General features: G+C 34.4%; 4 protein-coding genes and 1 pseudogene across 8 annotated transcripts; 3 read left to right on the top strand and 2 right to left on the bottom strand.

Annotated features, from left to right (window-relative positions):
* Positions 1 to 946: 946 nt before the first annotated feature.
* Positions 947 to 3,920, top strand: LOC145635350 (cysteine-rich receptor-like protein kinase 10). Its single transcript, XM_081686629.1, has 7 exons — positions 947 to 1,887; positions 1,963 to 2,106; positions 2,199 to 2,317; positions 2,401 to 2,611; positions 2,814 to 3,051; positions 3,149 to 3,302; positions 3,403 to 3,920. Exons 1-7 carry the CDS (start codon positions 1,062 to 1,064, stop codon positions 3,730 to 3,732), a joined length of 2,022 nt encoding a protein of 673 aa, XP_081542755.1. The 5' UTR covers positions 947 to 1,061; the 3' UTR covers positions 3,733 to 3,920.
* Positions 3,921 to 7,874: 3,954 nt separating this feature from the next.
* On the top strand, positions 7,875 to 10,651 carry LOC145636374 (cysteine-rich receptor-like protein kinase 8). Its single transcript, XM_081687921.1, has 7 exons — positions 7,875 to 8,691; positions 8,780 to 8,920; positions 9,023 to 9,141; positions 9,225 to 9,435; positions 9,522 to 9,759; positions 9,854 to 10,004; positions 10,099 to 10,651. The coding sequence occupies exons 1-7, from the start codon at positions 7,875 to 7,877 to the stop codon at positions 10,423 to 10,425; spliced, it is 2,004 nt and encodes a 667-aa protein (XP_081544047.1). The 3' UTR covers positions 10,426 to 10,651.
* A 433-nt stretch (positions 10,652 to 11,084) lies between these two features.
* On the bottom strand, positions 11,085 to 13,627 carry LOC145636377 (cysteine-rich receptor-like protein kinase 44). The gene is made up of 7 exons (XM_081687924.1): positions 13,135 to 13,627; positions 12,881 to 13,000; positions 12,512 to 12,633; positions 12,179 to 12,389; positions 11,793 to 12,030; positions 11,532 to 11,682; positions 11,085 to 11,415 (listed from the first exon to the last, which is right to left on the bottom strand). The coding sequence occupies exons 1-7, from the start codon at positions 13,493 to 13,495 to the stop codon at positions 11,119 to 11,121; spliced, it is 1,500 nt and encodes a 499-aa protein (XP_081544050.1). The 5' UTR covers positions 13,496 to 13,627; the 3' UTR covers positions 11,085 to 11,118.
* Positions 13,628 to 15,587: 1,960 nt separating this feature from the next.
* Positions 15,588 to 27,235, bottom strand: LOC145635351 (putative cysteine-rich receptor-like protein kinase 20). 5 transcript variants are annotated; one of them, XM_081686632.1, is made up of 11 exons: positions 26,351 to 27,235; positions 26,104 to 26,209; positions 23,470 to 23,664; positions 21,045 to 21,200; positions 18,673 to 18,779; positions 18,431 to 18,550; positions 17,565 to 17,686; positions 17,234 to 17,444; positions 16,863 to 17,100; positions 16,630 to 16,780; positions 15,588 to 16,544 (listed from the first exon to the last, which is right to left on the bottom strand). In XM_081686632.1, exons 5-11 carry the CDS (start codon positions 18,746 to 18,748, stop codon positions 16,248 to 16,250), a joined length of 1,215 nt encoding a protein of 404 aa, XP_081542758.1. In that variant the 5' UTR covers positions 18,749 to 18,779; positions 21,045 to 21,200; positions 23,470 to 23,664; positions 26,104 to 26,209; positions 26,351 to 27,235; the 3' UTR covers positions 15,588 to 16,247. The 5 variants fall into 5 exon arrangements, with proteins under 5 accessions (XP_081542758.1, XP_081542759.1, XP_081542760.1 ...); XM_081686633.1 differs by lacking the exon at positions 26,351 to 27,235 and having other exon boundaries at positions 26,104 to 26,268; XM_081686634.1 differs by lacking the exons at positions 23,470 to 23,664; positions 26,104 to 26,209; positions 26,351 to 27,235 and adding an exon at positions 21,393 to 21,434.
* On the top strand, positions 19,963 to 22,906 carry LOC145637301 (cysteine-rich receptor-like protein kinase 19; annotated as a pseudogene).
* Positions 27,236 to 27,872: the final 637 nt, after the last annotated feature.

Raw genomic sequence — 27,872 nt, forward strand, 5'->3', positions numbered from 1 at the left:
TCACAATTTCCAGAAGTATAGAGATCAAGGCTCTTGTTCGGCACAAACTCATAAACTAAAAGGAATAATATTATGTTTCACTCTTAAAAATTCAGCCAAAAAATCGAATGGGCACACATTTAATTCGAAGCATTGATCTAGTTGCAACATTTATTTAGACTTGGATGGACATATATAAGACTCATTCAATTGTTGAGGTTCTTCTCAGCTGCGCCCCTCTCTTTTCTTGCTTTCCACCCAATTTCCTAAACCATGAATTTTAGAGGAACTTTCATCGATTTTACTGGAGTAAAGCTGAGCCTCTGATCATCCTTTATTATTCTTGTGGTATATTTCTCTAACTATGCTTTAATTTGTTAATTAGTTTAAACTAGGCTGCCGCCTCCTTTTATGAGGATATATATTTTCCTATCGAAAGATATTATTTTTCTAGGATATTTGCTACTTTAGGTTGTTATTTATTGGTGGTTTAAGGTTTTAAATCAATTATTAGATCAAACAATTATAACATGAAATGTAATAGTAAAGGCCTCGGGCCACTTTTCCTCAGAAGAAAAAAAAAAAAAAAAAAAAAAAAAAAAAAAGGGACTCGGGCTACTTGAAAAGATGCGAATACATAAAAAAATTCATTGCTCACATAATCAAATTTGAAGCAATGGATGGAGTTAGAGTTGTGCTCAGTTAGTCAGTTATAGTTGTTTTTAGTCATGAAAGTTGGGATAATTCTTTAATCCTTGTTTACAAATTTTGATAATTACTAAAGCAATGAATGGTAGCAAGTAGAATGACATAGGAGCACTTATAATAGACTTGGATACAAGTCATATGAGAATAGACCAACAATAATTTCTGGTCAACGTATTGTGTAAATGTGTGTAATACGTAAAACTAATTAGTATAGTCTTGAACAAAAATATTTGTAACCAACTTTTCTATCTGACTAGTTTGTTAACCAAAATTGTTATCACCTTTCTATTTTTCCTTCTCTTACTTTGTACCATCTCCCTTTCTTCAACCTTTTTGCGACTCCAAATTAACAAACAAACAAAATTAATGGTAATATGAAGTCTTCAAATGTTTACTTGTTAGTACTCAGTCTCATAATTTGTTCTACCATGCCCAAGTTTGTCTCAGCTCAGAGCCCGTTCCGCAGGCAGTGGTGCAGCGACACGACTTACGCACCAAATAGCACTTACCAATCCAACCTTCAAGCAGTCTTAAACTCTCTATCGACAGACACTCGAATCACCTACGGGTTTTACAATATAACAGCAGGACACGAACCGGACAAAGTGAGTTCATTAGCCCTATGCAGGGGTGATGTCCCTGTTAATACATGCCGGAATTGTATTAAAAACTCGGCTATTTTGCTCATTAATACCGTTTGTCCTAACCAAATGGAAGGATTTGGGTATAGTGGATATTGCTCAGTATTTTTCTCAAACCGTTCCATTTATGGGAAAGTACAAAATGTGGTAGACTCATGGTTCCTTGCAGATAGAACACCTGCTACGAATACTCGTGGTTTCAGTGATGCACTGTCTTTGCTGATGCAATCGTTGAAGAATCAAGCTGGTTCCGGTAATTCAGAGATGAAGTATGCTGCAGACAAGGCTAATACATCAGGTGGTCAGAGTTTGTATGGTCTTGTGCAGTGCACACCAGATTTGTCAAAGCGAAGTTGTATGCAGTGTAGTCAAGAGTTAATTAATTATATCCCTTCGTGTTGTATTCAATCGAATTACACGGCTTCTGGAGTTATGCTTGTTTTACCAAATTGCTTTGTTCGGTATGATATCAATTCCTTCTATGGGGATGTGCCTGATGATCCTCTGCCTACGTCGTCACTCAATATCAGTCCATCAAATAATAATGCTACTACTTCAGGTAATATCGAACACACAATATTTTGTGCTTGAAATATTTTGTCAAGTAAATTGGACTAATTATGATTTATGGTAGGTCGAAAAAGTAACAAGACTCGTATAGTCGGTATTGTTTCAATTGCACTTGGTGTGTCGACAATGTTACTTGCTACAAGTATCATCTTCAGCATCTTATTAAAGAAAAGAAAATTGAGGAAATCTTGGATGGTGAAATTCAGCAGTAAGATTTTTGGTCTAATTTACAGCATTCTTTTATGTAATTTGCTTCTTGTATATAATAATGTTGCTAATTTTGTTAATGTGTAAGTGCAGAAGATGAAATTAAGGACTTAAAGTCGTTACAATTTAGTCTTGGAGCTATGAAGCAGGCAACACAGAACTTTTCTGAGGAATATAAGCTCGGAGAAGGCGGATTTGGCTCTGTTTATAAGGTACTAACTCAATCAAACAACTCGATAGATAATATGAGTACAAATAAGCCATCATTTTTTTAATTTCCTAATCCATTTTTCAGGGTGTACTTCCTGATGGACAAGAGATAGCAGTAAAAAAACTTGTAAAGAACTCGGGGCAGGGCGATGCAGAGTTTAAAAATGAAGTACTGATATTAGCAAAGCTCCACCATAGAAATTTGGTGAGACTTTTGGGATTTTGCTTACATGGAAAAGAAATGATTCTCGTCTACGAGCTCGTTGCTAATAGAAGCCTTGATAAGTTTATATTTGGTAAGTGAAAAAACTTCTGATAGAATGATGGTAATCCGATACCATGTTAACAGACCAACTCAACCAAAAGCTTAAGCTGATGGTTGAGGTCCACGAATATAATTTATACTCTATTAGATTTGATACCTCGCTCTAAGGGAATTGATTTTTATTGATCATCATTAAGATTGTCTAAAATTCTATTACACGTAATCAAATGCAGATCCATTAAGTCGTCAATCTATGCAATGGGAAACACGTTACAAAATCATCAAAGGCATTGCTAGAGGGATCTTGTACCTCCATGAAAATTCTAGACCAAAAATCATACATCGCGACCTCAAAGCAGCTAATATTCTCTTAGACGAGGAGTTCTATCCTAAGATCGCAGATTTTGGTATGGCAAGGCTATTTAACTTTGATCAATCTCAAATACAGGCTAGCAAAATTGTCGGTACCTTGTAAGCATCCAAATTCTTCCACTTCTACCTACAATATATTATTGGCTTATGTTTTTTTGATTTCTTTGTACAAGAAATAAATATATTGTTTTTGCAGAGGTTACATTTCACCTGAGTATGCTTATCAAAATCAAGTATCAGTAAAGTCAGACGTCTACAGCTTTGGTGTACTCGTCCTAGAGATAGTAAGCGGCCAAAGCATTACTTCATTTTTGTACGATGAGGACAATCAAGAAAACCTCTTAAGCTTTGTAAGTCATCACCTAATAAAAATTTGACATATTTTGATAATTTTCTTTCACAATGTTACAAAAATTCATAAATGGCATTTGAAACATTGGTTTATAATAGGCTTGGAGAAATTGGACTGAAGGCAATGCTTCTAATCTGGTAGATCCTGTAATACAACCCGGTTCTAGTACTGAGATATTAAAATGCATCCACATCGGTTTGTTGTGTGTCCAAGACGACCCTGCAGACAGGCCAACGATGTCTGCAGTCGATCTTATGTTGAGTAGTGATTCTGTTACACTTCAAGTACCGGCGCAGCCTGCATTTTGTACCGAGGACCAAAATCTACCTGATATGCTCTTGGAGTGGAGTACAACGACTAAGTCGAGTGTAAGATCAGAGGGAGGTTCAATCAATAATGTTACGATAACAGAGTTGCACCCTAGGTAATGGAGCTTTAGATGACCCTAGAAGGTATCGAAGGGATACCCACAATTAATTGTCAAGTGAATAGTTTTTTCTTCGTTTTTATTATAGCTGTAACAATTTGACTTTTACACTATTTATGTGTTTTACTTTGACTAGTTTTGATGATTTATATTTAAGCAATAATATAGTAATGTGAGATCTTTTAGATTTTCGTCTCGATTTATAATACTTTAATATCAAATATTAATAATTTTTATATATTAGAAATTAAAGATATTAACGATTGAGTTCATATATCGACAAACGTGAAAAGAAAAATGTTGCAACTATTAAAAAAAAAAAAGAGCAGAAGTATATATTAAACCATGTTATTTATGACTAATAAATTATTTAGACAAATAGGTGAAATCGATTGATGTATTATCGTGAGTTTAGCCTTGTAACAAAACACCATGCTATTTATTTGAAATAGATTTCCTGACGTTTAAATAAAGAATACAGTGATTTGAATATCATTTTCTTGGTTCTTTTAGTATAAATACTCCTTAGTTAAGAAATATGGAGTGACTTTTTGTTATCTTTGCGAAGTAGCTTTGATTTGAGCTCAAAGTTATCACTAATAAATTATACGAAGACTATACTTAGGGTCTGTTCACTTCAGCTTGATTTCAGCTAAATTCAACTCCAATCAGTCCAGTTTAGTTCAATTCAACTCCTAATTTTCTTTTCTCATAAAATATTCATTTCAGCTCTATTTAGTTGAGTTCAGCTCCAGTTCATTTCATGTGAACAAACCCTGAGTCAATTTGTTTTTTTCAAAAAGTTATTGTAGGAATAATACTAGTAATTGTCTACTAGACTACTATGTCCAAGAGTTTAGGGTACTACTTGATCAAAAGATCAAGGTCATTTCGTTCCCTTAGCTTGACTCGTGAAGTCGTGATCCATTATTGGTCCTTGTATAACATGAAATTTTTTTTTGTTTTTTTCTTTTTATTTGGTCAAGAAGGACAAAAGATGACAATTTGACAATGAATAACCACCTATTGTTCCTTGTATTACAGCTAGACATGAAGTTTTTTTTTTTTCTTCTTCTCATTTTGTCAAGAAGGACAAGAACATGACAGCTTGACAATGAATAACCAAGAAAAGAAGATGAACAGACTACAAGTAGTCAATCAATCTGGCTTATAGGCACAAGTTGTTACCCTATTTATGGGTCGGGTTAGTTATTAATAAACCATATTCCGAGGAATTTTAAAAGGAGGAATGTTAGTCATGTAGAATTGTATAACAAGGGGTATCATGTAATTATACATGTGTACAAACGAATGCATATTTTGATATCATTGGATGATCAAATGGGACCACTGAATGAACAGTAATACTGTATATGCACACAATGATATTATTTATTCATTCATTTATACTAAATTTATGCATAAATAGTACCACTGAGGATTTAATGGCTGACAAATTAGAGAGAAATATAAAATAGAATGACTTGATTATTATTCATTGATAGATAGAGTATTTATACAAAACCTACGCTTATAAGATAGGAAACAATATTTCTAAAGATATACTACCATAACCATAAACCCTAAAGATATATTCTCAAAATAATATCTTAACATAAATACCCTAAATATATTATTCTCTGAATGATATTTACGGAAAATATATCACACATATATTTTCCGATATCTCTAACACCCTCCCGCAACCGTAACGGCAGTAACACGAACGTTGCGATTGGAAATTCTTCACTTTATTGAAGTCGAGATGCACACTCTTGTGATACCTCCTTCAATTTTTGTTTCTTCTTTTTCAACGATGAGAACGTTCATCTTTTCGAACTCATCAGTTATCAATCAAACAGGAACGCCATTCTTTTCGAACCTGTAAATATAACAATTTTTGGTTTTAGCAAAACCGAGCTCCAATCAAATATTGGTTTTTCAGAGTAAACCACACTCAAATCTTTTATTGGTCTTTCAGAGTAAACCACACTCAAATTTCTTATTAGTTTTTCAGAGTAAAACCAAACTCAAATTCAAAAGAGCAAAATCATGCTCGAATCAACTCACAAAAAAGAAAAAAAAAATTGCACAGCGGAATTTTTGGGTAAAATTTATGAATCCCGCCGGTGAGTTTAATTTTCTAACTCACCGGCAGGGGGGGAATTTTTGTAAAGTATCCCAAGATCTAACCTACTCTTGATACCATGATAAATTATTTATGATATATTTTCCGATATCTCTAACAATGACACTATATAAATTTTTAGAGGAACGATTAGCAGGTGATCCCCCATCACTTGATACAATCAGAGCAAAATGTAGGTGGGGTCTATGTACATACCTCTCTCTTCCTATCTCTCTCCTCTTTTCTCTCTACCATGTGTTTTTAAAATATTTTAATCAATGTTATGTATTTACAAATGCATAACATTCCTCCATTTTTATTTCTTCCCATATTCCCTCTGTTTCACAATTATCATAACATTGATTTGCACATATACGTACTTTATAAGTTTTTTGAGATGAAGATGTGAACAAACTTACAAACATAAAATATATTACGAATTTATAATTATTATATTCTAAACCACATCAATTTTCAAAAAAAAAGGGAGGCTTTCGTTCTTACGCTTTTGGGAGGCTTTCAGTTTAATCATTTCAATCATCCAAGGGTTGAATTTCAGTTAAGCCTAAAGACCAAAATATCAAACGAAGCTCATCCATATTGACTAATAATAAATTAATATTATTGTAATAATTTGCATGAGAAGATGACACCATTAAATACAATTAAACTTTCTCTGAGATAAAGAAATTACTAGTACCGTGTACCTTTCAAATAAAAAAAAATAAATACAATTAAAACTACTCTTAAATTTTTATTTTGTGGCCATCTTCTTACGTCAACGATACTGTCAACGGTTGATTGTGGACTCGACAATTCCCATTGAAGAGGGGCACGCACTACTTGAGTAATTTTACTTTCTTCCACTTGCTCTACAAGACTACAATGTAACTTTTTTGGACGGCGCTACGTGGCACCTTCCTCAATTATTTCATTTTATGTGCTTAAAAATATGGATTGGACAAGATTTGATCTCAAAATTTTAAGTTTTAAAACTATATTGGTAGTCACTCAGCTATATCATATTTTATTATATTTAAATATAATTAAGTAACTCGAAACATCGCCCGAAGCCTAAAAACTAGTTGTAAAATTATAAATAGTACAATGTATTTTTAAAAGTAATTATAGTCTTTATATGGAGTGATTTAAATACTTACAATGGTTACATCCTTATTGCTACAAGTATAGTGTTTCAAATTGCTACAAGTATAGTGTTCCACTTTCAAGTTTTAACTAATCGTATACTTTAGGAAAGGACCGTTTACCACATTTTGCACCAAAAAAATATCAAATAGAGCTTATCTTTTATCTTATGGTGGAAATGAAGCATGCGTGCTAATGGAAATGTAATTATTCAATGACTTTATATAATTATTTTAAATAGTACAGTCAAATATGTTAGTTTTCTTCTTCCTTTAACGTGGAATAGTTAATCCTTATTCACATATACATGTGGATAAAAGATGTATGGATTTAGATTGAATTCATAGATTACTGCATCACACACAATCAAAACTTAAAAAAGTAAAAATTCTCTTATAAGACGAATATAATGTAACAGACGGCATACTAATCCATAGTATCGCACCTAGCTAGCTCCACCACCAGCAAACACCCTGATTGTTCCAAATAGCAAAACCACAACTCACCAAGCCCATAATTCCATACCATATACCATGCTCCACTTGTGGTGTTGTGCACTCTTTTATTAACGGAGTGTCGGCTTTGACCAAATGCATTATGAATTTTTGACTACTTATAACTCGTCAAAAAAAAAAAAAAAAAAAAATGTTATAATCATAAGTACCATAAAATAAAACCATTATTTAACTATTAGTAATAATTTCTTGTAACACTGCAAGGCAACTTAATCGTATGATAAAATAAGGCAACTTCGCTATGACTCGTATGATAGCAACCCGTGAGGCCGTGACCCAATTTACCCTTTTTGTCATTTAAAAATTATTTATAGACCTCTGTTAGCTACCATCTGAATCACATTCACAGCAAATATGAAATTAGCCAAATTATTCTTCTTAGTATTTTTGGTTCAACTATTTTATGTAATTCCCAAAACTTCTGCTCAATTATTTGAGTTTCTCAATAGTAAGTGTGGAGACAATCACTCCACTCCCAATGCTTATCTAACAAACCTTAAAACAACCCTCAATTCTATGTCTTCAAACACCCAAATCACCTATGGTTACTATAACTTCACCGCCGGTCAACAACCCAACAAAGTCGAAGCCATGGCTCTCTGCAGGGCCGATATCTCAGTCGATGATTGTCGTGATTGTGTCAGTTCTTCTGCTTCTAGTCTGCTTTCAGTCTGTCCCAACAGTATGAAGGCGTTTGGGTATTCTGACAACTGTGTAATACATTACACAAATATCAATCTGTTTCATGTTTTAACAGATACGCCATTTTGGGCTCTTCGGTTTGATGGCAGTATTACTGCTGATATCCCCAAGTTTAACAGTTCGCTTACTACTTTGATGACCTCTTTGCAAAACAAGGCTTCCTTAGGTAATTCTGTTCTCAAATTTGCTACCGGAAACGCGAAAGTTACTGCCAATCAATCCTTGTATGGTCTTGTTCAGTGTAGTCCTGACTTGAATAGGCTCGACTGTGTTAAGTGTGTGAAAAATCTCACTTTGAGTGTTTTCACACAGTATTTTGTCACCACTAGTCCTTTATATATGGCTAAAGGAGGAAGAGTGATTTCGCCTAGTTGCAATCTTCGGTATGAACTCTATCATTTCTATAAGAATGTAACTTATGTAGCTACTTCACCCGCCTCCAGCAGAACTGCTGATTCTTCTGCTCTAGGTAAGAAAATATGAATATAAATTTTGATTCTTTGGTATTATAATTAGTCCAAATCTGTATCATGGATTTGTGTTTTGTATTTTTTTAGGTGCAAGTAGTAGCAAGTCACATAAAATCATTGCTATTGTTGTTCCGATTGTTGGATCATTAGTACTCATCCTTATCATAGCTTTCATCTGTATCTTTGCGCGAAGAAAGAAGCAGGGGAAGTTCTCAGGAAGTTTTGACAGTAAGCAAGAATTCTAATCTATTAGACTTGTAACAGTCTAATATTAATATAGTAAACTAGAAATCTAATCTTGTAATATTATTACTTATATGGTTTGTATAGAGGAAGAAATGGACACTCTTCAAGCCTTACAATTCAGTACTGGGGCAATCAAGGTTGCAACAGAAAACTTTGCTGTTGAAAATATGCTCGGAAAAGGTGGATCCGCCACTGTTTACAAGGTAATTGTTTAGTAATTGTCTAGGATATATAATATCAAATGCAAGAGCTAATAAGAATAAATCTTTGTAACATCTATTATCAGGGGAAGCTGACTGATGGGCAAGAAATAGCGGTGAAGAGGATCGAACGACATGCAGTTCTAGGGGAAGAGCAGTTCAAAAATGAAATTCTGACCCTAGCAAAGCTGCATCACGGGAATCTAGTCAGACTTCTCGGATTCTGCTTGGAAGAAGATGAAATGCTTCTCATTTATGAGTTTGTCGTCAATAAAAGCCTTGACGCCTTTCTTTTTGGTTAGTATTTACTGCTTAAAGTTGTTCAATCCTTTTCTTTTCATTAGTAGTTTGGCAAATCATCTAAGGCTTGTACATAATTACAGACCCAGAGCACCGTGCATATATGCACTGGGATACGCGACTTAAAATTATTAATGGCGTTGCTAGAGGACTCCTATACCTGCACGAAGATTCACAACAGCGGATTATACACCGTGACTTGAAAGCTGCTAATGTTCTGCTAGACGCTGAATTCATCCCTAAGATTGCAGATTTTGGCCTAGCAAAGTTGTTCAAGGCTGACCAATCTCAAGCAGTAGCAAGCAAAGTAGTTGGTACTCAGTAAGTACCATAACATTAGCAGCTTTTTTCATGTTGGGATTACTATTAATTGTTTGAAACTTTAACTTTGAAAGATGACATTGGTTTGTTACAGCGGATACATGCCACCGGAGTATTTTATCCAAGGTCAGGTGTCATTGAAGTCAGATGTGTTTAGCTTTGGTGTACTTGTTCTGGAGATAGTAAGCGGCCAAAAAATTAGCTCTTTCCAAATTGGAGAAAGACAGGAAAATCTGCTTGCTTATGTAAGTGTGATCCTTTATTCTTACACTCAGCTTATATAAAACTTGATTAACACATATCAAACTAGTTTCTTAACGTTAAATTATGATGTCTTAGGCATGGAAAAACTGGCAAGAAGGCAAAGCGTGGAATCTTGTAGACCCTGCACTATCCCCTGCTTTTAGTGCTGAGATACTGAGATGCATACACATCGGTTTGCTGTGTGTTCAGAATAACATGGCTGATAGACCAACTATGTCTTCAGTATCTCTTATGCTAAGTAGCAACACTATGACCCTGGAAGTGCCTTTGCAACCAGCATTTTTCAAACAAAACCGTCCCATGCTACTAAGTGAACCTTCACAAGACAATTCCTCAGATCAATCAAATAGCAGACCATTATCAGTTAATGAAGCTTCTGTGACAGAGCTCTACCCTCGATAATAGAGATCTAGGTCCACTGAAGGGTAGATGCTGTTAATGTTACAACTGTGTTTGCAGCTTTATAATTACAGTATTATTTATTGCAATATAATAGTAGCCAACTGTTGTTACACCATATGATGATTTGTAGAGACCCTCCCAAAGTGATGCTAAATATGAGAAGTAAAAAAGGAAATTGAAACATTGCATCATCATGTATAGACATTTATATGCTACAGACCTACAATTATGCAGTCATAGGGCATGTTCTCTTCGGCTTAATTTCAGTTTAGTTTAGCTCCAATCAGTTAAGTTTAGCTTCAATCAGTTCAGTTTAGTTCAGTTCCTAATTTTCTTTTCTCGTAAACAATTCAGTTCATCTTCGTCAGTTCAATTCAGTTAGTAAATCTGAACAGGCCCTTAGCAAATTAAACTATTATATTCAGGGAAAAAAAAAACACACACACAGAGATACTTTTGGATCCACATCAAAGTAGAATCAATTGTTGTGTTAACAAATAATAATGTCTAGCAAAATCAGAAAACCATTATTACAATCATGCTGTGTTAACAAGCAAAATATTGAGTATAATTATCATTCATTGACATGAAGGAAATAAATTTTGTGTAAAAGAATCCCTATAACGAGTTTTCAAGCATTGTAATCAATCAGCCTTCTAAGTAAGTAAGTAACAGAGCTTTCATGTAATAGAATTACCTGCCATTCACATTAGTGAACACCTCTGTAAAATGAGCATTACTTGCACTCAAGGCTTGAGGAAGGTTTCTCTTATACAGAAAAGCTGGAGGCGCTGTCAGAGATGGCAGAACAGCTGACTGGCTACTGAGCATAGACAAGATTGATGCAATTGCTGGCCGTCTAGCTGCATCTTCCTGAACACACAATAATCCAATAAGGATGTATCTTTCAATATCAGGGATTGAGAAATTTCCTCCAAGATTTGGATCCACCAACTCTAAACCGGTCCCATCATTCCAGCACTTCCATGCCTGTATGAAAACATAACATCAGTTAAAGAGCTTTATTGTTAAATTTTTCTTGCAGAGGCTGTGATTTTCCTTTTTTTAATTTTTCAGGCGGATAATATTTTATGATTAAAGCTTACATGATTTAGTAAGTTCTCATCTTCTATGTTTAGATCAGTTACACTATTCCTGCGTCCACTCACAATCTCCAGAAGTAAGACTCCAAAACTAAAAACATCAGATTTGACTGAAAAATTCCCTGTTGAAGCATACTCAGGAGCCATGTAGCCACTGCAGTATTTTGCATCCGCAAAAAAAAAAAAAAAAAAGCATGAGATTTCATGACTAAGGTTTGGGGGGCTTTTTATCCAGAGGAGGAGACAGGAAGGGATCAAACTTACAATGTTCCAGCAACTCTACTAGTATTTCCTTGAGTTTGGTCAACCTCGAAAAGTTTTGCCATTCCAAAATCAGCAATCTTGGGGTTCATTTCTCCATCCAATAATATGTTGCTAGGCTTAAGATCGCGATGGATAATCCTGAATCTGGAATCTTCATGAAGATACAGAAGTCCTCTTGCAATTCCCATTACAATCCTTTGTCGAGTTTCCCACTTCAAATGGACTCCCCTGGTTGTACCTACAATTTCAGCCAGGACAAGAGTAAGTCATCAAGAAATCAGAACTTTTCTCAAAGGAGCTCCCCTAGTTGCTCCCCTAGTTGTATCTAGTATGCATTTTCCAACATGGTCTTTATAACAAAGTTCAGGTTGTAATTGAAATTATACCATATAGAAATCGGTCAAGGCTTTTATTTGGCACGAACTCATATACAAGTAATTTTTCTTCTCCTTCTAAGCAAAATCCATAAAGTTTGACAAGATTCTTATGTTGCAGCTTTGCTGCTAAGCATGCTTCACTCTTGAATTCCCTGATTCCTTGCCCTGAGGGACTTGCAAGCCTCTTAACAGCTATAGCTTGTCCATCTGCAAGTGTTCCCTAAATTTGAAAGTGAACAAATATAAGCTGTTTGTCTGACAAGAAGAAACTATAGGTATGAAGTTTGACAGAAAAAGAAAAAAGCACTAGTTTCATAATATTTGTCAATTATACAAACATACCATGTAAACAACTCCAAATCCACCTCGGCCAATTTTATTTTCAGGAGAGAAGTTGTCAGTGGCAACTTTGATAACATCAAATTGCAAATGTAGATTTTCCATGCTTTCAATCTCTTCAATTCCTGCAGAACATAGCAGAGCCTCATCCATACTTAAATCTCTATTAGACTACAAATTTTGTTTATTCCCCCTAGAGGCTACAAATTCCTAACGATATCTTATGTAGAAGTACCATAATGATAAAGCTAATACTTGAAAATTCTATAGTACTTGATTTGAAGATTACAAAAAGCTCCATTGAGTCCACCCTAGATCTGATTTCCAGAACATGCATATTTGATTATTCGTAAATGTTAGTAGATGAATTACCAGTGGGCTTTCCTCTTGCTTTAAATTTTCTGAAGCACACATAGAAGTTCAAGATGAATGATATCCCAGCAACTCCAGCAACTATAATAACAACAATATATGACTTGTGTGATTGTTTCCCTGCATCAAAATACACATTTTTTTTTTAAAACACGAGTACATAAAAAATATGGCGGTAGCTTCAAAGTTGAAACTAAGCAAAAATGATAACAGCCTACAGAGAAGTTATTAGAAGCTTAGAGTCAGTGAGTCACCTTGGTTGAAATCAACAAAGAGGTATTGCAATCGACAGCTTGGTTGTACAGTTGTCCCTAATTGCTTTCCATTCATCGGAAGCCTATTGAGTCCAGTTCGAAAGCACTTGTTGCACTCTGATGGGGCTAAATCAGGAGTGCAATCAGCATATGCTGAAAGTATTACATTTTCACTAACATAGACACTTCCCATTGCATAAGCCAGGGACATATTATTAACTTTGGCCTTATTGGAGAGGTCAATCAACATGCTTGATAATGGCTGATCAAACTGCTTGTAACCAGGAGGTCCATATTCATAATTGAAATACACAGAATCATCCTCAATGGAGAATATGGAGCGGTTAGCATAACGTAACATACATTGCCCATAAAACACAATTGCTGCAACATGATTTGGACACTTCTGTTGAACTTGACCTACTGCTTCAGTGATGCAGTCTTGGCAAAGCTGGGCAGTGTAGGTTCCAACACAAAGGAATAGGCCATACACTTTATTACTGCCCTCACCCACAGTGAAGTTGTAGAATTTTTTAGTGACTGCTTCAAAGGAGAGATTGGATAGTAGAAGGTTTAAGTTGCCTTGATATATATTTTCATGATCATAGTGTCCTTCCTCTGAACAAAACTGCTGCATAAAAGTGACTAGATCGTCAGTAACGACCACTTGGAAGTAAAAGATTAAAAGGCAGAGCAGAGACATAGCTTTTGGGATATAAATAGCCATTCACAGTAATTTTCTTTTCAAAAGAAAAGATTGGATAAGATGTATACAGGGCTCAATAAAGCTAGATATGTCCTTAAAGCAAATAACTTCAGATCACTCTGGAGAATCATACCATTCAAACATAATCCTAATATTTAGTTGGTCTTGCAGTCATTTAGCTTAAAAAAACAATTTATTTCCAAATATCCAGTCATAGTCACAACAAATGGAAGCTCACAGGTCACAACTGTGCTTCAGAGACAAATATAATAAAAACTAAAAAATTGTTCACTGCTTAATTGTTTTTCTTACCAAAATAGAATGCATGAAGCACGACATTCCAACCTCTATCTCAGAATGCAGCGTAATAATAAATAAAAATAAATAAATAAATAAATAAAAAATATTGACTCAGATGAAACGAGAACTGAAGTCTAGATTTAGCATTAATAAAAACATCAGTCAGATATAGCTGGAATTTTGTTATATGTCAAAGTCAGTATAGTGTACATTTCCGGAATTCAGGCAATTTACTAATCAGAAAGATAAGTTCAGCAAATGATTTAAACTGAATATCCTACGGTCTGCAAGATGCATGACTGCATGTAACAAGAGTAAATTTGAGCCTTTCCATCCATCAGACACTCTTAAACTAACTAGTTATCCTTGCACAGAGAAAAATATAGTTAGTGTTCTGAATTCGTTGTGCATAACTTGATCAAAGCAAAGTGTAAATTAATTGATAGACTAGTAGACATTGGAATTTCTTGAAAGTCAAAGCAGCATCGCTGCAATCTTAACTTAATGCTTAGCTAACTTTTCATCTGGGTCAAATATATACATCAATTATTGGACTATATATGAAAGTCAATTAATCTATAATCATGGTGTGAATACACAGCAGTATAACTTCAAGAATCCTGACTGAAGTATTTATTAATTGCAGAGGACTTGTTCAAGAATCCCATTTGACAGAAAATGATATCACAACAAAGATAAGTATTGATGAAATTGTTGAACCAAAATTTTCATAAAAAATGTGGATTACCTCAGCAAACTTCTTGATTTGTTGAGCAGATATTATATGAAATGACCTGAGGACACCGGAGACTGAGTGCAATGACAAATATTGTACAAATGATTTAAATTACAGTTATCACAAAAGAATGTACATCTATTGAAATACATTAAATAATGAAACTGGCCAAAAAAAAATTTATTACTTTGCAGAATTAGCAGGAAGGATGGCCTCACAAGTGAATGCCTTTGATCATAGTTCTCCGTCATCATAACATGTCATCACTTGATATGGCCTCACAACTGATTTGATTCCTTCATATAATCTTTCAGTCAATTTGGCTCTCACTCCTTCAAAGTACTGCATTGAATTTCAAATGAACTGTAACTAAAGCAAAGTTGCAATTCCGCAAGTCAGTGTACACTGTACGCTAAAGAGATCCATTCTGTTTTTCGTAAAACCACTAGCAGTGGTTGTTACTCTGTTCTATTTATTTAAGGATCCGGAAAGAAAAAAAAAATGAACAACAGAATGTCACAGACAAAGAAACCCCCTTAGAAAAGCTAAAAGGATTTGAAACTAACGGGTTGCAGGGCCAGAAAACTGAAGTGCAGAGTGAAACTAGGAAAAATACAACTCTTGTGCAGAAGACTCATGGATTACAGGATTAACTAAGTACCAACTTCGAAACCATCAATCAATAAGATATGGATTAACAGTAACGTGGTTGTAAGAAAAACAGAATGGATTAATCCATGAGTCATTACTGCCAAGTCATGGATAAACTAATAAATTAACTAAGTACCAACTTCGAAACCATCAATCCATAAGATATGGATTAACAGTAACAACCACTGCTTGTGGTTTAAGAAAAATAGAATGGATTAATCCATGAGTCATTACTGTTAAGTTATGGATTAACTAATAAATTAAGTACCAACTTTGAAACCACCAATCAATAAGTTATGAAGCTGATCAAGTTATATTGAAGCACTTGACAGGCATAGGCAACGAAGACAGCAAGATATAATCTTTTATCTTTTGTAACAATTAATTACAGCCATTTACATCAGGTAAAGTTGATGCAAGACATATAGATGGAGGCGTGCAGGCAAAAGTGCATATCCAGTTCATCCCCCTCCCAATGGATATATCATACATACCCTTCCTTTAAATGGAGGTTTAGTTGGTTCAGGGACTGGATGCATAATATCCTCAAGATATGAATAAAAGAGGACCAACAGCCAAAAAAATCTACAACATAGGAATATACGGCCCCCAGGAATATAATCCACTTGAAACATAGAATTCATATTTACATGAAATAATTCCAGTAAATAGTTTTTAAGCATTAAAATCATCGAGTTGTCTGCTTCCCAAGGCACAGAGTTACCTCCCCTGCATAGTTGTAAACACCTCTGTAAAGCGTGCATTACTTTCACTCAAGGCTTGAGGCATGTTTCTCCTATATGGAAAAGCTGGAGGTGCTGTCAGAGAAGGTAGAACTACTGACAGGCTACTGAGCATGGACAAAATTAATCCCATTGTTGGCCGTCTCGCTGCATCTTCTTGGACACACAATAGTCCAATATGGATGCATCTTGTCACTTCAGGGATTAAGTAATTTCCTCCAAGATTTGGATCTACTAACTTCAAAGCAGTCCCATCGTTCCAGAGCCTCCATGCCTGTGTTGTGATTTGTGAATGTAACATCAAATTTGCTGCAGATGTAAATTTAGTTGAAGTCCAATATAAGAAGAGTATTACTTACATGATTTAGTAGGTTTTCATCTTCTTCTTTTAGTTCAGAGACACTATTCCTATGTCCACTCACAATTTCCAGAAGTATAACTCCAAAGCTAAAGACATCAGACTTAACTGAGAATTTTCCTGTTGAAACATACTCAGGAGCCATGTATCCGCTGCATTATGTATAACACCCCCACAAGTCACAAGTTATGACAAGGAGAAATAATAGCTGAGAAATAGGGAAGGTAAACTTACAACGTTCCAGAAACTCTGCTGGTATTTCCCTGAGTTTGGTCAACCCCAAACAGTTTTGCCATTCCAAAATCAGCAATTTTGGGGTTCAATTCTTCATCTAACAAAATGTTTCCAGGCTTGAGATCCCGGTGGATAATCCGGAATCGAGAATCTTCATGAAGATACAGCAGTCCTCTTACAATTCCCATTATGATTTGTTGCCGAGTTTCCCATCTCAAATGGACTCCCCTATTTGTATCTACATCATCAAACATGACAAAAATTGTCAAGGAATTACAATTTTTCACAAATTGGTTGTAGTAATTAAGCTATTCATCTCCATCATAGATTTTTATAGCAAATTTCAAATTGCAACAGAAAGAAAATAATACCAAAGAGGAAGCGATCAAGGCTCTTGTTCGGCACAAACTCATAGACAAGTAATTTTTCATCTCCTTCCAAGCAAAAACCAAAAAGTTTGACTAGGTTCTTGTGCTGCAGCTTTGCTACTAAACATGCCTCACTCTTGAATTCCCTAATTCCTTGCCCTGAGGGACTTGCAAGTCTCTTAACAGCTATAGCTTGTCCATCAGGAAGTGTTCCCTAAAATTGCCATGGAATTGTTAATAATTGTTCCAGTAAGATGTCAAATCTGAATAAGTTTATACATAGAAAGGAAAATGTAAATAATCCTTGAATTATCAGTCAGCTGTTCAAAAATACCATGTAAACAATTCCAAATCCACCTCGACCTATTTTATTAGCAGAGGCAAAATTGTCTGTAGCAACTTTGATAGAACTAAATTGTAAGTGCAGAGTTTCCAAACTCTCAATCTCTTCAAGTCCTGCAAAACACGTCACAGAATCTCATTCATTCTGATTTATGCTGAGATATTTGATAAAATTAATACACTAAAATTTGTCCTGCTTGCGTGAAAAAATAAATAAAAAATATTAGTCCTACAAGACTACAAATGTTTTTTTTACCCCCATATTCCTTGGCATATAAGCACAACTAGTAATGTTTTAGCAGATAGACAAATATATCTTGTAGATGATATATTTGATAAAACTAGTACACTAAATCGAAAATAGTTATTTAATTAACAATGTAACTATAATCTTGTAATTGAAGGTAATACTCATTTATTCATCAACATCCTGTCGGACCTTAATCATTATCCAGGTAATTTTCTTGTTCTGGATGGTCCTTGAAATTGTACTAATTTATGCTTAAGTTAAATTCAAAGGGAAGATGTGGTAGACGATACTTCTAAACTGTCATTGTCTAAACAAGGATGTATATTAAAGATACTGATGTTTCAAACCACCAATATCTGTATATTCTCAGTTTAATAAACAGGTTTAAAGTTCATCCCTGAGAAAAGACAAAGGAATTTCTGTAATGGGTAAATTCAATTATCTTTCTTGTAACAATGAATAGACTCTACCATGATCTGACATCTCCATTTACAGAGTCGAGTGGAAAATGTACTAAAAATAAAATAAATAACTCTTCCCAGTATCATGAAATTCTATTTCCCAACACATGCATATCTGCAAATTTCATACTTCAGAAGATGATTTACCAGTGGGTTTCCCTCTTTCCTTGCTTTTGCGGAAGCACAGATAGAAGTTCAAGATAAATGATATCCCTGCTATGGCAGCAACTGTGGTAAGAGCAATATATGAAGCACCAAATCGTTTTCCTGCATCCATTAATAAGTTCCTTTCAGATTTTCTTCATGATGAATTTTACTTCATAAACTAATTATGAATGAAAGAAAAAATTTCAGGAAAGACAGAGGAAATGTTTGGAGTTAAGTGCCACCTGGGCTGACATCAAAATAAAAGTATGACAATCGGCAACTTGGCTGCACAGTTGTTCCAATTTGTCTTCCATTCATTGGAAGCCTATTGAGTCCTACTTGTAAGCATCTGTTACAGTCATATGGACTTAAATCAGGAGTACAATCAACATAGGCCACAAGTGATATGGTTTCTCTAACATAAACCACTCCTGATGCATAAGCCAGAGACGCATTATCTGCTATGGCCTTATTGAAGAGGTCAATTAATATGCTCGATAATTGCTGATCAAACTCCTTGTAAATCCGTGGTCCATACTCAAAGCTGAAATGCACAGAATCATCCTCAATAGAGAATATGGGATGGTTAGCATAACGTAGCATGCACTGTCCATAAAACACTATTGCATCAACATCATATGGACATTTTTGTTGAACTTGCCCTGCTGCTACAGTAATGCAGTCTTGGCAAAGTTGAGCAGTGTAGGCAGCATTGCAAAGGAATAGGCCGTACACCTTATTAACACCATCACCTTCAGTGGAGTTGTAGAACTTTTTTGAAACCGCTTCACTCGATAGATTTGCTAGAAGATGATTTAGATTTCTTTGATATACACTTTCATGCTCAAATTGTTCTCCAGAACAAAACTGCTGCAAAAAAGTAACTTGATCTTCCGAAACAACAGGTCTGAAAAAGACTGAAAGACAGAGCAAACAGAGAGTTTTTGGGTTAAAAATAGCCATTGACTTTAGTATTCTTTTTTAGAATTTCTGTAGTGAAAAGACCAATGAAGTTTGATACATAGATATGTGCCCAAAGCAATCAATTTTAACTTACTCTGGACTAACTAATCATACAATAATTAATTGTTCTGTCGCTATCTTACATTTTGTTGAAAGTAAAAAAAAATTCCCAGTCAAAGTTAATATTTTACTAATAGTCATCTGTTCAATTGGTGGCACTTTCCAGGAAATAACTATCACCAACTCAGGATTTCAAAGTGATTAAGTTGATTATGCTACAAAGATGACAATTACTTTAAGCAAAGATGACGAATCAGATAAAAACAACTTTAATTAAAAGCAATAACTCTTATATCTGATTTTGAGTAGATGTTCAATTAATCAACGCTAGTATTACATAAACAAGGTAATTAATAATTCAGATGCTAAATCAGATGATGGGAACTGAAGTTTCTATGCAGCATAAAAGTTTTTTGGTCACATTCAGTTGAAAAATAAACTATTAAGCTAAAACTCATTCATTAATAATGTAAACATATTAATTAGTCAGAAGGGAGTGTTCAGGAAGCCAAAAAATTTAAAATCCCATGGTCTGCATTTCTGCAATATTCCTCCTGGTAACAAGCAAAAAAAAGAAATGGACCAAACAAAAATTGTACTCCATTTCTTATCAGGAACCTTTTTATTTCTTTGCCTTTCAGATCTTCTACTCCAGGCTGTGACTGCCGAGGATCAAGTCACATACTTAGGTAGCTATTGTGGAGGGGATCAACAATATGATCAGGAAAGTGAATACGCAAATAATGTTGATCTACTATTATCTAACCTCACCTCCAGAGATAGCACAAACAAGTTCTACAACGTCAGTAGTGGAGAAGCACCCAACCAAGTCTATGGCCTTTTCCTTTGCAGCAGTTACACCACTGATCAGGTCTGCCAAGATTGCATCACACTTGCACAGGGTGAGATTCGACAACAATGTCCATCTAGTGTAGCATCTATAGTGTGGTATATAGAATGCATGTTACGCTATGCAAACCACTCCATATTCGCAATCAATGATGAATCTGTACATCGATATATGGAGAGTGGACAAGCAAAGTATAGTCAGTATAATCAAGACTTGACAGACACATTTATCAGCCTCTTCAGCACGGCTACCACTGGGAACTCATCATTAGCATCAAGCACAACAGTTTATCTAACTAAAGACCTGACAATGACTTGTTTTGTAGAATGCACTCCTGATTTGAGCCCCTCAGATTGCAGTAATTGCCTAAATAGTGCACTAAGTAAGCTTACAACACCTGGTACCCAATCAGGAGGACTCCTGCAATCAAGTTGCAGATTGATGTATGCTTTCAATGATGCTGGATCTCTTTCACCAGGTACTTATAATATAACTAGAGTATGATATAAGACTTTTTCATCTTGCTCCCTTTAAAGTTTCCACCCCTTCCCCTCTCTTCTCTTCTCTCTCTCTCTCTGATGTATTCCCTTGCGTATGATGACAAACAAAGATAAACACTCCAATAAACTGTATTTTACATACTGATTTTTTTGGGAAAAACATAATCTCACTTGCCCAAAAGAAAGAAAGCAAACTACTTAATATGAAATATAACTAGAGTATGAATAAAGTAAAACTTACGTCTCTATTTGTGAATTCAGGCAAGGGGATATACATAGCCTTGGCTGTTACTTCAGTAGTTGCAGCATCATCTTTGTTCTTACACTTCTTCGCCTTTTTGAAGAGAAATAAATCTACCCGAAAGCCCATTGGTAAGTTCTCTTCTCGCACTTTCACCTGTTAAAGGAAGAACTGGCAGGTTATTAATGGGAAAGAAGGAAATATTAACTTAAAAGACAAATCATCACTTGGTGTGCTTAAGATAAAGAAATTTATAACCAATCAGGCTAGTGACACAACCCAAAATAAACACTTTAACAATGATTTTCTGTCATTTCAGGGATTGAGGAAATTGAAAGCATGGAAAACCTGCATTTTGAACTGGATACTATTAAAGCAGCCACTGATGACTTTTCACCAGCCAATAAGCTTGGGCAAGGTGGATTTGGAATTGTTTACATGGTTCGTGTGATACTTATGATGTGATCTTGCAATTCATGCTCTCCCACTATAGATATTCACTTATTTGACATTGTTAAATGACAATGCTGATTTCAGGGAAAACTTGCAGACCAACAAGCAGTGGCCGTTAAGAGGCTGTCAAATGCTTCAGGACATGGAATCAAGGAATTTAAGACTGAAGCATGTTTAGCTGCCAAAATTCAGCACAAAAATCTTGTCAAACTTTTCGGATTTTGTTTGGAAAGGGATGAGATGCTACTAGTCTATGAATTTGTGCCCAATAAGAGCCTTGACCGATATTTATTTGGTAATGTTTACTTTGACACATCTAGGGGAAAACAAGTTCAATGCATAACAATTTCTGTACAGACATGTGACTCATTTGAAACACCTTCATTCATAATATGTCATCAATCATAAACTGCAGATAAAAAAAAGAAGCGCAAATTTGAAGTGGGAGACACGTTACAACATCATAATGGGAATTGCACGAGGCCTCTTATATCTCCATGAAGATTCTCGGCCCAAAATTATCCATCGTGATCTTAAACCAAGCAACATATTGTTAGATGGAGAGATGAACCCAAAAATATCAGATTTTGGCATGGCAAAACTTTTTGGAGGGGACCAAAGTCAGGGGAATACCATTAGGGTGGCAGGGACATTGTAAGATTTATTTCAAATTGAATTCATTGTCTTACATCCTTATCACTTTATAAAGTAGCTTATTAATATTAACAACTTAAGAAGAAGAATGCTAACCTTGATAAGAAACGTAAAATGTGATGCAGCGGATACATGGCTCCTGAATATGCAATAACAGGACAATTTTCGGGAAAGTCTGACATTTTTAGTTATGGTGTCATACTTTTGGAGATTTTGAGTGGTCAGGGGAATAACTTGTTTGATCTAGATATGGAGGCAGATAGCCTTCTAGATTATGTAAGTTAAAAATCTGTAGTCAATTATTTAATAAACTTTGATTGACTGATTGAATTATTCATAATCATAACCCCCCTCCCCCCCCCCCCCCAGCCAAAAAAAAAATAATAATAATAATAAATAAATAAATCACTTCCCCGTATGAACTGATATCATATATTGTGATGGCTCATTACAAGGCTTAGAGGCTTTGGGATGAAGGAAATTCTCTGAAGTTGCTAGATTCAGCACTAGGGAATATTTCTGCAAAGGCTGAGGCAGAAAGATGTATACAGGTTGGGTTATTGTGCATTCAAGAAGAGCCAGATAAAAGGCCTAGCATTGCATCAGTATTGCTCATGCTTAACACCCAACCTATCACAATTCCATCACCTGTACGCCCTCCTGCTTTCCCTTATCGTCTAGGAAAGAAAGCAGCTCCACGTGAAAGTTATAGTATTCAAGCAGAATGTGAAATCACTGAGTTGAATCCTCGGTGATAAGTAAAAGCAGATGCAAGGAGGTTGGCAAACAAAATCTTGTGAATAGTATCAATTGATTTAAGAGCTTAAAAAGCCACCATATATTGGAATGTTTCCTTACAGAACTGCAGTTACTTTTTAGTACTGGAAACGATTTATATTTATTGATTTATTCTCTGACTTGTGATGTTTTATGAGTTTGATCTGATATACTGTAGTTTATAATGAATGAAACTGGAGCAGAAATTTCAGTAATGCTTAAACTTTACTTGCGTTTTTTTTATTTTATTTTTTTTTTTTATTTATTATTTTTTTTTTTTCCAGTTTTGTTTTATTGTCTTTTGAGGCAGCAGTGATTTCAATGCTTCAGGAAGGTAAATCAGGTGGCTTCAAAGAATGATTTTGCATTGTTTGTTCGTCATATCAGGCAAACACAAAATAGTAATGAAAGAATATTATCTGCACTTCATGGTTCCATTGTACTAATTTCATCATTATTTATTCCCCATTCCCTAATCAACCATTATGGTGCATATTGTAAGGAAAAAGTATTTATTAGAGATAGTTTAAACATTATTTACCGAGTAATCTTGATGAGGTGATCCCTGGAATCACCTGTCTGAACTAGGTTATCAATTCACCAATTGCATAATGCAGCATACATACAGGATATCATCCGTGTGCCTATTTGGCTATTTTATATATCAGGACAGACTTCTACAATCCTCTTATCTGTAGCCTTAATGCAGTTGCATTGCTTTGAGTCCATGTCCTCTCTGCAGTAAAGAATCAACATTTTGTCAGGGACGTCACCAGTTATGGAATTGCAGAACCCAAAAACAGAGGCTTGAGCAGTTAAGCTGTGAGAATTTAGCTTTAGAAGAACAAAAGTATGGTTGATCTGATACATGCTATTCACAGAGTAGTTTCCACTGTAATAATTGGATTTGTTACCAATGATGGGGATTGGGGCATGTCATAACACATTTAGAAAAATGGCAGTACCACTACCAGCAGAAAACAAATGGAATCATCCATAGAAGCCATTGAAGCTAAACAAATGCCCAATCAATTCAAAAATTACATGTCAGGAACTAAAATTTTTTTTTTTTTTTTTTTTTTTTTTTTTTTTTTTTGACGGGAACTAAACTTAGTCAAACACACATCAATCTTCAGAAAAACTCATTACTTTCAAGTTTTAAGGATGATCATTAAAAAAAAACTTAAAATTTACTTTTTTTGGTTGGTAATAATTATTTCCTGAAAATTTATTAAACTGCAGAATCTGTTTAGCATCAAAATAATATGTTTGACAGCTACATTAACAATTTTGTCCAGATATCCCAAAATAATTTTGGTGAAAATATTATACCTAGATAAAAGGAGTATTAAGTGGTAGTACTTGTGCCTTGTTATCCTAACTTTAAACTTATTATTATAGATACATCACAGAGGCCAATCTTCAGAAACAATCATATACTCCAAAGGGTAACAATTAAAGCTACTCACCCCTGTATGAGAGTTTCTTCCCAATAAAGCTACACGACGAATGAAACCATTGGCATTTAGCATAGAAACTCCAAATAAAGCAGCCAAACTCCCACTGAACATTAGGTGAGCATTACAGAATTCTGGACAATTTTATTCAAGCTTCAAATTTGAAAATTAGTTGACTCAGTAGTTTCTGATGCCTTTATTTCCATTGCTCTATAATCAACAATGTTTACAATGTTGCAACTACATCCATTGCCCCCTCTCTGAATCTCTCCTGCTATATATGATTATTTTCTTTAATTCAAGGAAAGATCAAAGATGATCCCCACTATCAACCCAAATTGATAGAGTTGGTAGGCCCATCCCGAACATTCAGAAGAAAGTCAACAAGTAAAAATATAAACTAGAAAATAAAGATCAAAAAACGCTGTAGACAATCTTAGACTATCTAGATTTTGTAACAGGGTACCTTGAAACTAAACATTAGAACATCCTAACTACGTACTTACCATTATATCAATTACATGTAAATTAAGTAGCAGTAAAAGATAGCACAGAACAACTGATATAGAACAGTCAGAATTTAGTCAGAAGCCAAAGGTCTACACTCTCTAAAGCTCTGCTAGGTAGGCTTGGAAAACTCATGCACAATTTTCCCTCTTAACATACTTGTTGATATTCGTGAAAAGCCTGCGTTGACAAACATAATAATAGGATTAAGACTGGTCTACCCTCAAAGCCACTATCGAAACATGTTCAGTTCTTCTATACAGGTCTACAGCTTAAGCTTAAAATCCTAGCGTAATCTGTATTAATTTTGCTGTATAATAATTGATTGACAAACAATTGTTTCCTTTTCTCTATTCCCCTATTCACTACAATCAGGTAATACAGCATGTGAGGTAAGGTTGATTAGTAGATAAATAAGAGTATTTAACTAATGGGAAACTGAATACTTCTGCTCTTTCTTAACAATGCAGCTTACTTAAAATCTGGTACATACTACATTGCCTAGCTGTTTGAAAAATGAACAGATTGACTAACATGTGAAACCAGAACATAATCAATTTCATTCTCTCAATTAATAAATAATCTTTATCATGAAAACGTCACAAGCAAAATAGAAAAAATCATTCGGTAACTTGGTCCTCCAGAAGATTGAGTATTCACACAAGTATTATTGACATTCAAAATAAGACTGCAAATAATCATTTCACTCTCAACCAATTATTAAACAAGAACATATAAAATGCTGATTATAGAATATAAGAAATCTATGTAGGAAAAAAAATAATCTTAACTTTGACTTGTCGGCTAGTCCCTTTACAATATTCAAACTTTCAGTTGAATGACCAAGTTTAGTATAAATATTTCATAAAATAATTCAAGTTTTTATTTTATTTTTTAAAATTGCATAAAATGATATCAACTAAAACAGATGTCAGGAGGACTAGACAATTTTAAAATTAAACCCCTAAAACTTAGCCACTTAGGATTACATTAAGAGGAGGAATGACCAGAATATGGATCATCTGATCTTTATAAAATTTTCCATTAATTTAAAAACATTATATAAAACACAAAGACGCTAAATTGAATTTTACTGCATATATATAAAACAAAAACAAAAAACAATAAAGGGAACTGATCAACCTAAATGTTTTTGATCCAATAAAATAAAATTTGCAGTTACAGAAATAGATAGAATACATATTAGATACCAGGGTAAACCCTCTTGTTTCTGTGACATTATATTGCTGTCAACTATCAGTTGTTCGTGGTCATTTATCAAGCAATCCAGATTCACTTAGGCATTTAATCGAACACCTGGTGAGCATAACTCAAAAAATGAGAAAAATAACAATAATCAGTAAACGATCAATGAAATGAATCAGCTGTAATCATCATATCTAGCAAACAATCATATGGAGACAATGGAGTAGGAGTAGCATAAATAAAAGATGATACCTTCAAATTAAAGAGTGGTTTCACAACCCAATTTCGTCATTGAATTGCAGCAAAACAAAATAAAGGGTAGATTTCTTTCCAATGCATAGAGCCAAAGCCAATAGAGGTCCTTCTACTCCTCTCCACTCCGTCAAATTTCTTTCCATATAATCCCTCCGTTTTTAAATAACTGAAGAATAAAAAAAAATAAAAATAAAAATAACGGAGAGAATTGGAAAAAAGAAAATATAAAATTAATGAAATATGATTTAAGTTGGGAAAGCTTTCCAAATAAAGAAATAAAAAGTATTTAAAAACGGCAAAAAAGTAAAGTTAAGTAAGTATTTAAAAACGGAGGGAGTATCAAACAACGAAGGATACCCATTTAATAACCAATTTGTTTATCTAGTGGTAAACGGTATAATACTAAACTATATACACAATTCTAGGGTTCATATATAATTTGTGTAAAAAAAAAAAAGGTTCATATATAATACAAGTAAAAACTAAAAAGGAAAAATTCACTTTAACAACCCCTTTTATTTTTGGCCGATTTAATTTTAACAATTCTAATTTTGGTGTGAAAAAAAAAAAAAAAATCTAATTTTGAATTATTATCTAATAATTTCAATTTTGGTACAGTTCACATCTAGCAATCCCAAACAATTAACAAGTGGTCAAAAACACACATGTCAACACGTGATTGGTCTAAAAATCTTTTAACAAAATTGATAATTTTATAAATAAAAAATGACAACAACCCTTCCCCACGCCAGCCACCATTGCCCAGTCTGACCCCTCTACCCCAACGTCGGCACCACCCATACCCCCCTTCCCCTAACCAATGTTACCCTACCCGTTAGCCTTCCCCCCATTCGAAAAACCCTTAAAACTCTTCTCACTATCGGCAACGCCCAATCATCCCTCCCCCATCCCCCTTTTAACAAAGGAAGTACTTCTACTTGAAATACAAAGGAAGTTGGTCCAGACTAAGTCATTCTCATCCTTGTCATCACCTTGTGGCATGATGCTTGCTTGTTGATGTTTGATTATTTTTGCTATATATTTTAATTGTTGTTGAATGAGTTGGCAAATAGAATATTTTCTAAATTGTTTGTGATTGCTTCAAAGGTAAAATTATTTTATACTAACTTTTTATGTGCGCGACGTGTGTGTAAAGAAGGATTTTTTTATATGATCTATATAGTAAATTACATATTTCTTATGAAAAAAATTGTAATCAAAGGGTAAAAAATGATAGATAAATGAAATTCATGTAATGGATTAGAAGATCTAGAGTAATTCAACCTTGTGATCAGCAAAAATTCAATTGTTGATACATATATTTTTTAAGACTCAACATATTTTGAATAATTCAAAATATGATATCATAAGACATGCATGAATAAATTGTACGTATCTCTTTTTTTTAGGGGAAAATGTATCCTTAACTAAGCACCCTTTTTAATTATAGGCCAGGGCTAAAGTCTTCTGTATAAGGTCAAACATTTCAACTAGATCAAGCCTTGATTATTTGGTGAGT

Source organism: Chenopodium album, chromosome 6 (assembly GCF_948465745.1).
Source record: "Chenopodium album chromosome 6, dcCheAlbu1.1, whole genome shotgun sequence".
Taxonomy (NCBI): domain Eukaryota; kingdom Viridiplantae; phylum Streptophyta; class Magnoliopsida; order Caryophyllales; family Amaranthaceae; genus Chenopodium; species Chenopodium album.